General features: G+C 37.2%; 1 protein-coding gene across 1 annotated transcript in view; it reads right to left on the reverse strand.

The window, feature by feature from the left end:
- LOC111144100 (contactin 3) overlaps positions 1-16,655 on the reverse strand; it is a 247,201-nt gene extending 230,546 nt beyond the window's left edge. Inside the window, exon 1 of the mRNA XM_022498228.1 lies at positions 16,601-16,655. Coding sequence (XP_022353936.1) covers positions 16,601-16,655 — 55 coding nt within the window. The remainder of the gene's footprint in view (positions 1-16,600) is intronic.
- Positions 16,656-17,711: the final 1,056 nt, after the last annotated feature.

The following is a 17,711-nucleotide window of genomic DNA, read 5'->3' on the forward strand; positions in this document are numbered from 1 at the left end:
AAAATATGTGTGTTTATGCTTCTTTGCAAATGGTTTTTGTTTACAGAATGTTAACGCTGATCAACCAAAAAAAAAAAAAAAAAAAAAAAGAGGGGCACCTGCGTGGCTCAGTGGGTTAAAGCCTCTGCCTTTGGCTTTGGAATTGAGCCTCACATCCGGCTCTCTGCTCAGCAAGGAGCCTGCTTCACCCCCTCCCTCTCTGCCTTCCTCCCTGCATACCTGTGATCTATCTGTCAAATAAATATTTTTTAAAAAGATAAAGAAAAAAAGAATTTGGCCATTCTCAAGATAACCCTGGGCAAATACCCTATCTCCAACTGGAGTATCCATGTCCAACTGCAACGTAATTCATCATAGAAAAATATGGACTTATAGAAGCTAAAATGAGTGACTGCATCAATGAATCTCAAAAAAATACCCCCACTGTGTTCTCACAGGTGTATACCATCATTAGGTGGCTATTTTTGTTTAAGAAATTTACAGGATGTTGGTCACCTATAATTCTTCCACTTCCTCCTGAATACTGAAAATACAGGTACTACACAGGTGCAACTTCACTAAAGCCATAGATAAACAGCACTTCTAAAAGCAACAGCACTCTACCAGTCATTTCTTGTGTAAGTTCTGAGAACTGAAGCAAAGCCCCATTTCTGGATTTTATGACTCATTTGAATATAACAGCTGCTTTAGCCACTAAAATTTAAAAAAAAAAAAAGTTGAGCTATTGGTGGGCTGTTTTATTACTCAGATTTCTAAAGAAGTTGCTTAAAGTTACTTTTAAGAGAGGTCAGCATTTGCACAGATTTTACTGTTCCCTGAAATGGATCTCTTTGCAAAATATCCCCAAATCCATGATAAATTGTTAATGTGAACCATGAATTTAGTTAACACATAACCAACATGCAATTCTTATTTTAGTCTAAATCTTCTAAGGTTGGGATGTAATGCTAGCTGCCATCACACTCTACATTTCTGTATCTTCACCTTAGAACTGGAGCTTTCCTTAGGGAAACATGGTTGCTTTTCAGAGAGGGTCTGAGCTAACTTGTCTCTCCAGGACTTTTTACATGCGAGATTCTTTAATTTTTTGAAATGTATATGATGCAACTCATTACATATGCTTGGGAATTTTTGTTTGCAGAGCTGTATGCCAGTGGCTACTGGGCCAAATCTATCCCGCAGAATTATTACACTTGGGTCATAAAATGTTCAGGGGGATTGGGGGGGAAGCTTCCTTTAAATTAAATGGCCCCATTTAAAAATCCGAAAGTATTAGGTATAAAGTCAAATTTAACCTTAAGGAAAAAAATCAATGATCTAATAATTCCAGGCCTCCTTTCTCCCATGGCAATCCTAAACTCAGCACTGCCATACAGACAGAGCAACACACTCAGTCTTCCCAGAAGGCAGCCCTAGAGGGAGTGAGACATCTTGGGTTTTTAGCAAGACATTCATCCACAGTTACGTGAAAATAACTTTGTTTACCAACTGAATTATCTTGAATTGATTTACACCATCCTTCTTCCTGGAATGCTTTCCCTCTTATCATTCAAGGCACAAAATCTTTTGGTAGTCCAGCCAAAAATTAATCCCACTTTATCAGAAATGCAATTTAGTGCAATGGATTATAACTCTCCAAATGCATCTGTATTTTAGTCATTTGTGTGGAGGTTGTCTCTTTTTTTTTTCTGAACCTATGTCCTCTTTATTCCCTAACACCACATTGCAAAATACCTTGCACATGATAACCTAAGTGCTTGCCAAAAAATGATCTTAAGAAAACATATATTTATGCTTTAGGACAGAGGTCGATAAACTACATCCATAAGCCAAATTCAACTGCCATCTGTTTTTGTACGACCCATGAATCAAAAAAATAATGTTTCACGACACATGAAAATCATATGAAATTCAAGTTTCAGTGTCCATCTATAAAGTTTTTTGGAAGACAAGGTATGTTCACTTGTTTATGTATTGTCCATGGCTGCTTTCACATTTTAACAGCACAGAAGTTACGACAGAGACCATATGGCACACAAAGCCCAAAATACTTAGTATCTAAATACTGCATGAAAAAGTTTGCCAACACCTGCCTTAGGAAGGAATACGTCTAAGGGAGGAATAATGACTTTCCATCAAGATAGACATGCTTTTTTTCCCCCTTAATACTACCATCTACCTTTTCAGGCAAGTCATTTAAGTTCTCTGAGCTACTGAGTTACGGGAATGATATCAGCATTAAAGGGGTTTTGATTAAAAGATAAGTAATATTGGGCGCCTGGGTGGCTCAGTGGGTTAAGCCTCTGCCTTCAGCTCAGGTCATGATCTCAGGGTCCTGGGATCGAGCCCCATATCAGGCTCTCTGCTCAGCAAGGAGCCTGCTTCCTCCTCTCTGTCTCTGCCTGCCTCTCTGCATTCTTGTGATCTCTGTCAAATAAATAAATAAAATCTTAAAAAAAAAAAAAGATAAGCAATATTTTTAATGCAGTGCAGTACAATAAATGAGACTTGATACTATTGCCTCTTTTTGCTCCGTGCCTGCATCAAACTTTTGATTACATCTAACTGAGGAACGGTAATTTATGAGAAGGTAGTCTAATAAATGGCTTCGCTCATTAGAGCACCCTATCTACAAGGCATTGTCCTTATCTTCACACTAGTTGTGAACACTGCCACCTGTGTTCAGTTATCTGGTTTGAGCAAATAATTGTAAGTATTATGTCTAAGACAAAAGGTCCTTATTAATCTATGGAGTGGTAACTTCAAAAAAACAGGGGGAAAAAGGAATCTTTATAATACCTACTGAATCAGTTCTCATTGGGAGACAATTCTGCAACAGGTATTACTCTCCTTTCTGTTGTCAAATAATTACTCACAAAAACAGTATCAATGGGAAACTCAACCAAAAAAGCAGGAAAGAGCTTTCAAAACCCCATGAGGCAGAAAAAAACATTAGATTCTTTTATATCAGTGTTAGTCTAATGTTTATTTTCTCTCTTCTCCCATAATAGGAATAATGGACACAGCACTGAGTATTCTAAATTTGCTTTGCTGCATAAGCAAGCAAAAAGGGAAAAAAAGGCATGTGTGGCATCGTATATGCTGCAGAATCATTTCTAAGTAAAGATAGATGGCTACTCAGAAACCCATGCAGTACGTTGTTCAACAGCCCTTCTTCCTAATTATCCATATAAATAAGCTCTGTATATGCCCCCTTCATGTGTTTTTTATAGATCTGTCTGAGCTTAAATATCATTCACATGTATCCACACACTCATAGGATGAGAACGAAAAGCTCTCATTTCCTATTCAAAAAAGTCAGGGAAGGTATTTTAAAATCTGACAAAAGAACAACTTGGAAATGAAAAACTGATCTGGAGACTAAAAACCCAGGAGTTCTACTTCGAAAATTAAGGCTGATAAAAACACACACATAGATTGCCGTCCGCCTTTACAAATCTCCCAGAGGCACATCCAGACGGTACTTGATATTGTAGAGGTTCTAAGAACAAGAGGACAATGGGACGCTGCCATGAAAAGTGAACAGGGAAATACCATCCCCAGTATGCATATGTTCTTTGAATAATACTTAGTAGTGCTTCATGTCAACAGGCAACACCAAGCAATGTCACAATGGCAGCAAGTGATCCCAGAGTGGCCTGGATTCCGTAAGTCCACCAAGAGCAGCGTTCATTAGCCTTCCTCATTCACAGAATAGAAACAGCAAATAACGTTCACATGCTTGGAATAAACCATGACTAAGTCACCAGAGCCAATGAAAAAAGGAGCCTACACATTTCCCTCTCACATATCAGCAGACCCTATAAAGTAATCCAGGTAAAAAGCTGGAGTCACAGGTTCAGAGACTATGGATTCATGAGTCACCACGCCATTGCGTGCCACCGTGCCCCATCGCACACTTCTGCGGTCCTTGAGTTTTCTTTCTTGACCACCTTCTACAGACAAATCATGGGCCTCTGACCACTATACAGGAAGTCTAAGAAAAGAACAGTTTCTTCTGTGTAAGAGTCTCCCAAGGTCACTCATCACAAGCAGGGGCTCGGGTCTACCTGAACAAAGAAACAGTGCTCTCCTTTCCTTTTTTTTTTTTTTTTAACTGTCCTTTTAGTTAAAAGGAACAAATTGCTTCCTGTTTAAGTGACAGGTGGGAATATTACTTTTGTCTCCAGCGGTCCCATAAATAAGAAGAGTAAACCCAGATAATATAAAAAGAAAAATAGTAAGTCAAATACCAAGATAAAAGCTTAATTCCTTAGCTGCCAGGCAGAAGCTGGAAGAGGAAGCATTTGGGAAATCTAATGGCCTGCTAGAGGTATAGGAGGTTTTCTGCCTTCCTTTCCCCTGCCCCTCCCCCCACCCCGCCAATAAGACGTTTATTGTTTTTCTCTTCTTTGTAAGCAGTAAATATCCACAATGCAGCATGACCAAGAAGCTCACTGTTTTACACTCAGTACATGCTCTTCAGATACAGACTGTTGTGCAAACATTTCATTATCACCAGTATTTTCATCTCAACCATGTATCATGAATTTTATGAATAGTAGAACTGGAATGACACAAAATTTCACAAACATGTAGTGTAATGGTAGAGTTATTTTAGGTTCATTTCTTGCATCAATGATTTGATTAATGAAAAAAATTAATAAATAATAAGGTTGCAGAATCATTTTCATGTATATGCTTATTTACTGATAGACAGATGAATTCTAACATTTCACCCATGTCTGTAAGTCATTTGCCTTCTTGTTTTCATTAACACTGTTCAGAGAAATTAATGCGGTATTCCTTGTGGACATTGGGAGCTGACCTTATGTAAAAACAGAATACTGGCAATCAGTGGGCAGCTAGCAAAACTGGCTCAGCCTCTCCTTGCCACAGTTGAAAAATAAAAGCTCTAGAACCTATTTAGTAATGTGATATTGCTTGAAAATGATGAAAGTTTTATCACAAAACATAAAACAACTATCTCTTCCCGTAGTTTCTTCAAATTACAGACATAGATACGTACATATGTTAAGACGTGTACATAATTTGATTGTTCCCTACCACTTACTGTCCTCATAAAGTAATTTGAAATTTAAAAATATCCCTATCTAAAATAGCATCCATGATGCATATCTAATCACGAATTCTTTCACTTGACATTGTCTCAAACTTAAAGTGTCGGCTGATGTTCAAAGGAAACAACATGCAGAAGTAAACCTAAATTGTATCTGCATATCTCATTCATGAGGGGGAAAAAAAAGGCACATGAGAAGTTAGGGCTCACTGACAACACAAGAACAAAGAGCCTGGCTAGTTTTCAAATTAAAACATTCTGCAGGTTTTGAGTTAGGGTTTGGATTTGAAAGTAATGCAGAGGCAGAACTGCATGAATGGGCAGTTTTTTATGTTTAAGATTTTTTATGTCTAAGATTTTAATTTACACACGTCAACGGCCAGGGTTGGGGATGTGGGTGAGGCTCTCAACGGATGGGCGGTCAATGACAGGTCGCTTTAGGAAGTCAGGGAAAGGATCCCCAAGGAATACCCTTGTAGGCTTTTTCACTGCTAGAAAGTTTGAATGGTACATTAAGCGAAAAGAAAAGTTTTAAGACTTCAAGGAAACAGAAAATATAAAATATGTGGAAAATGAATACTACAGAGTTGACGCGAAATTAGAGAAAAACACGAATCACCAAGAGTTACTTGAAGCAATAACATTAGTACATGCTCACAATTCATTCCAGAAAAGCCATGTAGGATTTTTAAAAGGGAAAGACAAAATAGACACAGAAGCCAGGACTAGGACTTATCAATGATCAATCCCATTGAATAACAAATGGGATTCTGTGCCACTTGGCACACCAAGGCAAGTTCTGGTTACATATTACTAATGAAGTGTCAAGTATTTTGACTTAGAGTAGCTCAGTATTGAAAGAACCACTTTCAATAGCCCAACCACCCTGGGACGCTTCAGTTTCTATCCATTCTCTTAAGGCTATTCACCTTAAGGGTAGCTGGAAGAAGTAGCAAATATACAGAAATGTTTTTAATTGACAACTCCTTCCAATGTACACCTGGGCTGTCATGCACATACATACCTATCTTCTGAACGCTGGTCAAAAACAATACTCTCCAGAAGGAAACATTAGTTCTTTTCTGTAAAAGGATCTACGACACACCATACCCAAAAAAGGCTTAGCGCAGTTCAAAGCTTCATAGGGGGGTAATTTAGGCAATCTAGGTCAAGAAGCCACTGAGCCAGGAATTGGTCATGTGACTGGAAGGAAAAGGGCCCCGATAAGCCACACTGTTCTCATTTACAAGATGGGCATGGCCTGGAATACACAAGTGTATGTACAAAACTATACGCATGTGTATGGATGTAAACAGAACCCTGTTTTATCAAAGATTACTGTTATCAATGTATTTTCTTCCTTCCTTACCAAGTATTTCTTCCTTAAAAGGTTTGCACTCCTGTAACTCAGGGTCTCTTTTGTTTTGCTTTTTTTTAAAGGGTTTATTTATTTACACGAGAAAGAAGGAGAGGGAGTGCGTGAGCGTGAGTGGGGGGAGTGCGTGCGGAGGAGCAAGGGAGTGGAAGGGGCAGAGGGAGAAAGAATCTCAAGCAGAATCGGCACTAAGTGTGGAGCCCAATGGGGGCTCGATCTCACAACCCTGAGATTTTGACCAATGTTAAAACCAAGAACCGGATGCTCAATCAACTGGGCCACGCAGATGCTCCAATGGCTTATTGTTCACAAGTCTCAGTAGCTTTTTCTAACTCCATCTTCTTCCAACTCTCTTTTTTCCTGAAATAATTCCTCAACTTCCACTTTATCTTGCTAACCTGGAGGAGATCTTTCATATCTTTGCTCTGCCTTTCCTTTCCTGCCACATCTGCCCCTGGGTTCAGTCTACCTCCTGTAACTCTCCATCCATTAGGCTTAAACAGGCTCCCCAGTTGCTATCACAATGAAAACCCCTCCCCATCTCAATCTCCTGCTGGGATACCAAGTGCTCCCCCCACAACCCCCCCCACAACACTGGAATCTACTCTTTTGATTTTTACAGACTTGCAGCTCAAACCACCCACTCCTTGAGCATTTCAAAACTCAGTATGCTCAAAACACATCCAAATCCTTGCCTCCTGTGTTTATTATTTCTTTTAATTGCGTCATTACCTCCCCACTCAATTTGGAAACCTCAAAAGTCTTCTTCGATAATCTCTTCTCCCTCACCAGGTACAACCATCCAGTTGTTTGTCATACCTTTTCAGTTTTAACTCTGTAATTTCTCCCATCTTCCATCTTACCTTATGATTCCAACTGCCCTATTTTAGGCATAAGTAATCCCTCACTTCATATACCACAATAACCCCAAGGTGGGCATTTTCTTTAAGTTTTTCTGCCTTCCTTTCTATCTACAAATATCCTCTGGGGACAATGGTCTTACAGCAAATTCAAGACTCTACCATTCTCTGCTTAACAATTTCTAGCCCTAATTTCCAATGGAAATATGACTCTATTTGATACCATATCATATAATTGAAATTTGCTGAGTAGAACCTAAATGTTCTCATAAAAAAAATACATGACATCTATAAAATTTGCATTGTTCGGAAATAAAAAGGAAAATGAAAGAGGTGAAATTAACTTTAATCATGTATTATAAATAACCCAATATATTAATATTTTTTCAATATTCAGCCAATATAAATATTGCTATTGGGATGTAATCCATTCATTTTTCAAAATGTCTGTGAAATTCAGTATTTTACACTTAAAACAAATCTCAGATTGGATTAGCCATACTTCAAGTGCCCAATAGTCACATAGGGCTACCATATTGGACAGTGTAGACCTACAGAAATACAGCTTGGGTTTGAAATGTGGTTACACTTAATAATGGCATGTAACTTTAGGCAAGGTAGTAATCTCTCTGTACCTCAGTTTTCTTCTATTCTATAAAGTAGTAATATTTATAATAATACCTATCTCAAAGGGTCTTTGCAATAATTAAATAAATTAACAGAAATAGATTGCTTAAGTTGGGGCTGACATGCAAGAAAACCTTAATACACATTAATTGTCATTATAATCAAAGCTATTCCATACTTGCCATGGATAACCAGCAACCAATTCTATGTCATACTTTTCTCCACACTTAAATAATCCTTCTTGCCTTTTATGGGCTGAATGTCTGTGTTCTCCCCCAAATCATATGTTGAAGTCCTATCCCCCATTTAACAGTGTTAGGAGGTGGGGACATTGGGAGGTAATGAGGTTTATATGAAGCCATGAGGATAGGGCCCTCATGAAAAGATTAGTGTCCCAACCAGAAGAAACCAAAGACTTAATCTCCCTGCCATTTAAGGACCTAGAAAGAAGACAGGTGTCAGCAAGCTAGAAATAGTGACCTCACCAGGAAGTGAATCAACTGGCACCTTGACCTTAGATGTCTCAGCCTCCAGAATTATGAGAAATAAATTTGTTTTTAAAGCCACCAAGCCTATGCAGCTTAAATAGACTAACACATTGTTCCATTCTCTTAGGTTATGTCCAATTTCAACATAACGGTTATATCCATGGGCTGTGGAGTGAAGCGGTCTTCTAGATTGGTTTGTAAATTCTGGCTCAAACTTTTGTTAACTATTTGAATTTTAGAAAGTTCCTTAACTTGTCAGAGCTATCAGTCCCTCATTTATAAAACAGGGATAATAACAGTATAAAGCTCAGAAGGTTGCCAAAGGAATTAAATGATATAATCCACACAAGGCCCTTAGCTCAATGCTTGGTACCAAGTAAAGCACTCAATACATATTCACTCTATTTTTATTTTAAGACCCAACTCAAATGCTGTCTTACCCATGAATATTTTTCTTCATTTTTTTAAAAGACTTTATTTATTTGACACAAAGAGATCACAAGTAGGCAGAGGAGGGGGGGGAAGGAGGCTCCCCACTGAGCGAGAGTCCGATGCAGGGCTCGATCCTAGAACCCTGAGATCATGATCTGAGCCGAAAGCAGAGGCTTAACCCCCTGAGCCACCCAGATGCCCCATCCCTCTTCTTTTTTTTTTTTTTTTTTTTAAGATTTAACTATTTATTTGACAGACAGAGATCACAAATAGGCAGAGAGGCAGGCAGAGAGAGGAGGAAGCAGGCTCCCTGCTGAGTAGAGACCCCGATGTGGGGCTCGATCCCAGGACTCTGGGATCATGACCTGAGCTGAAGGCAGAGGCTTTAACCCACGGAGCCACCCAGGCGCCCCCCCCCCCCCGGTCTCCTTTTTTTTTTTTTAAGATTTTTTTATTTATTTGAGAGACAGAGAAGCACAGCAGGGAGGGATGGAGAGAAAGAGAGAGAGAGACTTAAGCAGACTCCATGCGGACTATGGAGCCCAATGTGGGACTCAGTTTCACAACCCTGAGACCATGATCTGAGCCAAAACCAAGAGTTGGATGTTTAACCTATTGTACCATCCAGGTGTCCCAACCTTCATTTCTGTAACTTCTCCCTTCCGAGAACTTCCATTCCATTCTAGTCTCTTTTATCAGCATTTTTTTAAATAGGATTTTAAATCTTAGCATTTTTCTTCTCTCACTGTTTACATGTGTCTCCTTTCCTTCCTAGACAGACAGCAACCCAAACCATCTTAGCGTCCTCAATACCACTTATCACAATGCCTTACACAAGATCAACACTTAGGAAATGTCTGCTGAATGGCTGTTCCAAAAGATAACCAGGGTTGCAGTGTGTGGGATAAGTTGGAGAAGGGAAGACAAAGAAGGCAAAGAGATGAAGGGCAAGGTTAGGGCAATAGTTCAAATGAAAGATGATAAAGACTGGAGCGGACTACGGAAAACTGAACTGCAAGTGGTGAAAACAGAGAATGACAAGGAAGTGTCATTTAGGGACACCCTCCGTCACAGCATAAGCACTGCCTTCTCGCTACTCATCAGTATGTTCATAAGATGGATGCTACTGACCAAAATCAGGATTCCTTTTGTAGTGCCTTGTGTAAATGGATACACATGGGTTTGCTTATGCGTGTGTTCATCAGTTTGCCATTATGCATGAGTTAATAAAAACTGCATCCGTACACAGCAGAAACCCAATCCTTTTAGCTCTGCTAGAAGCTCACTGAAAGACAAAATATACCCAGAGATACTTAAAAACACTTTTATGTGATGAGTACTTTAAGACAGCTTATCACTTAGGCAATAGTCAATTAAGTTGGTTTGAATGAACACTGCATTTGCAGGAGTCAGTTAATTAATCAACAGATACATTTGCGACAATAGCTACTTTAAGAGCTAAATAAAATTGTGGGTTTTATTTAATCTTATGCGTTTCCTGAACTCTAACAGCATTTCCAATGCACATTATTTTGTAAGTCCCTGAAATGCTTTCCTAGTCACCATCAAGCTTATAAAAATCCAATATGTGGGGTTATCAATGATCAAGTTTATAAGAACAAACTATGCCAACAATGCCTGCCTTGTTTTTCTCCAGATTTTCACATTCATACCCTGATAAACTGTCAAGATTTAAATGGGATAAATGAAAAGCATTTCAAGATTTAGGGCACTACAAGTGAGGGGGATGATTTGAAATAAGTTTATCGGTGAAAACAAGGAGGATGTCAAGATTTATAAGCATAGATCAGCGTCATCTCCATTTCACCAGTATCAGTGCCATCAAATCATATTACACTGCACACAAATACCACAGAAGAAATGACAGTCATTTGAGTTTATGGCGACAGTTTACTTGAAGTGCTACATGCAACACCACACACTCATTTTCTCCGTGATTACAAGGGTGGCGTCATTAAAGCAATTGAAAAAATACCCCTCAATTACTTCAGGGAGGACTTAAAAATTTTATTTTGCTTTTAAAGCTTTCCTTGGCCATGACGGGATGAAAGACTAGCACAGAAGGTGATTCACATTAAGGTGACAAAGACCAGGATGGATCATGGGATTCGGGCACTCAAAGATGTTGTGTCCTTTGCCACAAACTATTGCCTTTAAAACAAGCAGAGAGTATGATTTTCAAATGCAGCCCAAACATGTGAATTTTGTTTGTATTGTTTGCGGATGTTGTCCATTACTAAATCCATACTATTAAAGGAAGCCAAGGCTCATGTTTGGTGACAATATATTTTATCTTTAATTATAATATCAACAGTTCTTAAGAAATTATTTAATCAATATGATCTGAATCATCTCCTAAGGCGTGATCTATGGTCTCATCTATGACACATTTAGGGACATGATGAGGGGCACAGGTTGCCTTCATAATTCTTGAAAGAGGCAAATAAAGTTTATGGGTTAATAAGGCTCTGCAGAATAGAGACTAGGCTAGTTTAGGGGGGTTGGTGTGGTTGGGGGGGTGGTGTTTATTGCTTCTTACACTATTTAAGCCAGGAGTGGAGCTACGTAGGTATAATATCACTGAAGAGCTGGTTTCTTCTGCTCTCTCTGATCCATAGGCACAGAATCAGCATTTCCCTCAGGCTGTTTTTTCTGATTACAGGATGGCCACCTGCAGCAACTGGGATTTAGGATTCATCACTTAGACACAGTAGGAGACAAGGCACTTTCCACAAAGTTTGAACAAAATGTTATGGCCAAAATTTTGCCACAAGCTTAGCAATTGAGGCCAGTCACTGGAGCAAATGAGATAGGTCCATCTTTGGAGCTTTGCATGGTACCAATCTTACCCAAGCTCCATGGCTGTTTCATACTGCAGAACTGAGTAGGTGTTGGAACCACTAACACAAGATCCACTATCAGGACAACTGAAGATCATCCTCCCTTCTCAGATTAATGGTTACTTATTCTCACAAGTAGTTTTTAGGTATTATAAAGTACCAGTAGATCCCAACATACTAGTTATTCACTAAAATTTTAAGAGAAGAATTTGATGAAATAAGAACCCCTTGAAACTTTTACAGAAATGTATTTTCCATATGGTGTTTTAACTGGGCATCAACAATGATTTCAGTTATCCAAGGAAATATCTCTTTCCAAAAGACTTATATTTACTCAACTAGTCCTACTAGAGGATTAAAACGAAAAATACAATAGAATATAGTCTGTAAAGTCTAGAATTTCCACATGCATTGATTAAGGGCTTGTCTACAGTCACCAAGCAATGTCACGTGAAATCTGAACTCATCCTACAAAGAATTTAGTATCTGAAGGCAATCCATTCTCAGGACGTACTCCCATATGAAATCAAAAAGTCCCATTATCTTAATTCATTTGGTTTCCTGTTGGGGTAGTACATGGCAAAAAACATTTGTAAATAGGTCAGGTTTTTATTTCATAAATGTCTAGATTTGTGGTGTCCAAAATAAATAAAAGGCAAGCTACACACATACTTTAAAGTTTCCAGGATCCACATTTAAAAAGTTAAAAGAAACAAGTGAAATTAATTTTAATAATACCTTTACTTAACCAAATATATCTAAAATATTATCATCTCAACATCTAATGAATATAAAATTACTGAGATAGTTTAAATCTTAAAATTTTTGGTACCAAGTCTTTGAAAAACTGTGTGCAGTTTATACTTACAGTATACTCATTGTGGACTAGCCACATATGGCTAGTGGCTTCCATTTTGGGCAGTAAACATCTGCAATTTCTAATATGGTTAAGCAATTAACTAACAGGTAATTAAGTAATGAAACAACAATCTCCTTGAGTTCTTGATGATTCTTACTCCATGGCTTATACCCTGGCTTTATTCCAAAAAATAAATTATTGAAGTAGTAGGTACTACCGATTATAGTAGGGTACTATACTTTGATTTCAAAGACAAGTAGACATCTTGATATAAGCACAAAGATTAGGAAAGTCACTTAAAATCTTAGAGACTGTTCTCCTTGTCTCTAAGATAGAAATAATACTATTCTCACTATTTTTGTGAATTAGAGGAGCTAAGTAAAGCACTTCCACAGAATGAGGTCCATCCACTAATATTATTAGTATATTAACTTTGCTGTCATTACTATTGTTCCTTCCCTTCCTGGCTTCTTCTCAAAATGCAGGAGGGTTCTCTTCTCTATCTCCTTTCTCCTTAGGTCTCTGGCTTTTAAACTTTTTTGACAGCAACTGAGTGAGAAATACATGAACTATCAGGACTCGACACACATATTAAAAGGAAGGCTCCAGAAGGATTAGGATATTGTTGGATTTTTTTTTTTTCACTGCTATATTCCAAAGACCTCCAAGCGCTCAAAAGAATATACTTACCAAGTGACCAGTGCATGCTGATAGATCCTACTCCAACCCTTTTTAATTCTAATTTACCCATTTTAATAAGAAACACTGGTCATGATCCACTCAGTTGACTTTTTTACCCACTACTTAATGGAAAACTGTAACCCATACTTTGTTTGGGTCTTCATTCCACTCACGAGGCACACCTCTTGAGGTGAACAGAGGTAATTTGCTCTAAACACAAGGCGATGTAGAACCTTCAAGTTATCCTCAACTCACCCTTTTCTCTCACACCCCACATCTATCCTACCAGCAAAGAGTCATGATTCTACCTTCAAAATAAACCCAAAATTTGACCACCAACCCTACCACCACCCTGGAGTCAGCCGCCGTCACCCTTGACTGATGGCTGAATTTCTAACTAGTGCCTCTGCTTGCTCACTTGGCCTTCTACAGTTAATCCACAACACGGTGTCCAGCGAGGCTCTTTTAAAAAATAAGTGAGATCAAATCATTTCTCTATTCCAGCCATGCTATGGCTCCTTGGGGCATTTAGAATAAAAGTTCTAAATCTTCTCAGTCATTTACTCATTTTCTGCTATATTCATCCCCACATTACCTCTTGGCTCTCACCTGTTGCTTCCCTCCTGGTCCAACCAGGCTAGCTTTCCTGCTGTTTCTAGACACTCAGCTTGACATATGTTAGAACCTTTGCATGGACTGTTGACTTTGCCTGGAGCTCTTTTCTCTAAATATCCACAAGGTCAACTTGCTCACCTCTAAGTCTTTGTTCAAATGTTAACTTCTTGATGAGGACTGATCTTATTTAAAGTGGCAATCCACATCCCAATCTCCCACACTCTCACCATATTTTGCTTCTCTTCCCCATTGCACTATCATCTTCTAACTTAATGCCACGTTCCACCTCACCATGACAAAACATAAATCCCACAAGGACAAAGAGCTCTGTCAATTTTCTTCACTGAAGACAATGTATGTTGCATAAACAGATGCCAAAAAAAGTATGTTTAAGAATGAATGAAGCCTAATGTTTTTTTTGAAGAAAATCAGTCAAATGCATCCTAAGAAAAAGTCCTGGCCAGAAATTACTTTTGCCTTTTTGCCTCTTTGTTGCAGGAGGAAGCATGCAGAGACAAAACAGAAGGAAATGGAAAAAATGTACAAAATAATGGAAAATCAAAAGATTAAATATGAGAAGAAAGAAAACGCAAATTGTCAAACATTTGCTGCATTTATCTGGTTTATATCATTGGCTGAACACCACTCTAAGTAAGCAAATTCCCACAAAGTGTTTTTGCTTGCCATTTGTTATAAGACAGTCCCTATATCATGAACAGAGTTTCAACTTTAATACATAAAAGATGACCCATATTGGTTAGCAAAATATCACACTCACAAACCTTTTAACCTAAATTTTATAGATCCTAGAGGAGTACTGAAGTATGTAAAGAACTCTATACAATCAATGTTCTTTAGAAAATTGGTAAAAGCCCAATTCTTCTCTATAATTATAAAAATTACCACTTTTCTAAATAACTCTACCTAAAATTTATCATATATTAATCCAATTCTTCCCTACAAATCCTTATAGATTTTTTATCAACATATCCAGAGAATCAAGTTGACCTTTAAATTGTTTTATGATGTCTTAACATTCTAGCAAAATGGACACCACTTTTTCTTATAAATTTGCTCAAAAATACATAAAACATTTCCCAAAAATGCTGAAACAATCAATGCAAACCGGACATGGTGTAAAATTACAATGGAAAATTTTAAGCCATTGATAAAGTGATCTTGTTTTCTGTGGCTACACTTCCACTTCCTGCGTTTATCTTCTTTTCAATTAGTTGGGAAATTTCAAGGTTGCCCTATGAAACTTGATGTGGTGAGTAATAATATTGCGGTAGTACAATCCCTTTCATTTTAGTCCCCTCTACAACAATAAAACTCAAATCTGAAATTATGTAAATGAAAAAAGGAATCCAAGAAATGGGTATTTTACTCTTGATATCTGTGTTGATCTTTCTCCAATGATCACTTGAAAAGGCAAACATCTATAAATACTTGACCCTTCTTCCCTAGATGCAGATTAGTGGCAGCCAAAGATAATTTAGAAGCAAGACTGAGACATCACAGGGGAAAACCGATTTAAAAGAAATAAAAACTTGAAAAGTTGGAGGTTTTATTTTATAATCTCTTACTGATTATGAATTTTTGCCATATATTTTCATTTAAATACGTGAAAAATGTTTTACGTTTGACATAAGAGCTTAAATATCTACACCAATAAATGTACTTCTTCAAGTAACATGCTTAATCTGACAATACATTTGTCCTCATACCACATCAATTTTGTATTCTTAGAAAAGAAAAGTGACAGACTACTTTTGTAATTAGTTTCCTTAGGTATCCTAAAGGAATTGTGCTTAGGTAGAAAACTGGTTGTCTCCTCAAGAGATGGGCACTGAATTTTTTACAGGGTGATGATCTCTGGAACTTATTTTCAGAGGGATGGGTCAAACAGGCAAATAAAAGGAAACACACACAGACACATGGACAGAACAAATACAATAAAATGGTATAATATTCAAATAAAAGCAAACATAAATGGAATGTATGTGCATATTCATTTACTATTTTTTCAGTTTTTTTTAATGTGCTCGTTAATATTTCTAGTACAAAGAAGGAAAACATTAGGATACCAAAAAAATTAATAGTAGTATATATACCACTTTATTTTTAAAAATTTTTCTTTTACTTTGCTACTCTTCAAGAAAACAAAACAAAAAGGAAATATATCAAATAATTTATGATAGATGCTTTCATATAACTGATATGTGACTCATTCCTTTTTCTATTTTGTTCTAGATTTAAAATTTTCCAAAAACTAAAAAAGAAAAAAGAATATTTTTGATTCCTAAAATAAGTTGTTTGTAAAAGTAAAAATCATATTCTTTTTAAGATTATATATGAAAATACTGTTTTTTTTTTAAAAAGCTTATATTCTCCCTTGTATTCTAGAGATTACAACTTTTAGCTCCTTCTGGGAAAAAAGTCATAAATTAACATTCTCAAATTCTGATTCACTGTTACAGTTATAATACTACAGTAGGTTTGTATTATTAGGTATCTTTGCTATGGAGATAGAAAGGCTTGTGAAAATCAGGGAATTGGGAAGAGAACTGATTTTTAGAAGAGGAAATCAAAAATTTCTTTCGGGAAAAACATTTGCTTCTGTTTGCTACTGGTGGAGTATTATCTCAACATTTAAAAATTATTTAACATATGGCTCAAGTATAATTCTAACCTCCATTTAGAAAATACAGCTTATTGTTACCTCCTAGGCAGCCAATGAATGAAAGCAGGATCAACTGTTTCCATGACAACATCATCTTTAATTGCCAAAAGCAAGAGTAACTCTTGTCCAGTCTTTGATGAATAGAATGCTTTGTCTTCAGGTAAACCCTTTAATCTGTAAAATAGATATACAAAGAAGTTAGACTTAAAAAAAAAAAGTTGCTTTAAAAAAATACATTTTCTTCTTTTCATAAAACTGTATCATTCACAGCCACTTAAAATCCTAAAATGAAAAAAAAAATCCTAATATGAAACAAATCTTTTGTGATACAAAAGAGAAGATTTATGAAATGTAGTTACTTTAAAAACAGTTTATGTGGGGGCGCCTGGGTGGCTCAGTGGTTAAGGCCTCTGCCTTCGGCTCAGGTCATGATCCCAGGGTCCTGGGATAGAGCCTCGCATCGGGCTCTCTGCTCGGCGGGGAGCCGGCCTCCTCCTCCTCTCTCTCTCTGCCTGCCTCTCTGCCTACTTGTGATCTGTCTGTCAAATAAAAAAAAAAAAAAAAAAAATAATAAAAAAAAAAAAAAAAAGACAGTTTATGTGCAGCACCTGAGTGGCTTAGTCAGTTGAGGGTCCGACTCTTGATTTCAGCTTAGGGCATGATCTCAGGGTCCTGAGATCAAGCCCATCACCGGGGTTCAGAACTAAGCATGGAGCCCACTTGGCATTCTCTCTCTCTCTCCCTCTCCCATCCCTCATTTGTGCTCTCTCGCTCTCTCAAAAAACAAAAAAATTAATTAAAAAAATGAAAACATTTCATGTAATTGACATGCGGTTGGGAGCAGTTTCACAGAATTATAAATGTTCAACAACACTAAAGTATTAAATATTAACATATCAAATATTAAAACTTTTGCTAGATAATAATTAGAACAAATAACATATTACCCTAAAATTCTAACTTTTCTCATTTTCTCTAATGATAACATTTTGGTAAAACTAAGAGTCAAATATGAAGATTTCTTGAAGCACCATTTTCACTGTCTCTGAATCCCTAATAAGACATATAAATTATAAATAGCATTATCAATGTTCATATGAAGCCTATTTTTTTTTCAGAGACAATTATAAAAATCCCCTAATTACATATG

Source organism: Enhydra lutris, unplaced genomic scaffold, assembly GCF_002288905.1.
Source record: "Enhydra lutris kenyoni isolate GAN:26980312 unplaced genomic scaffold, ASM228890v2 scaffoldscaffold10, whole genome shotgun sequence".
NCBI lineage: Eukaryota > Metazoa > Chordata > Mammalia > Carnivora > Mustelidae > Enhydra > Enhydra lutris.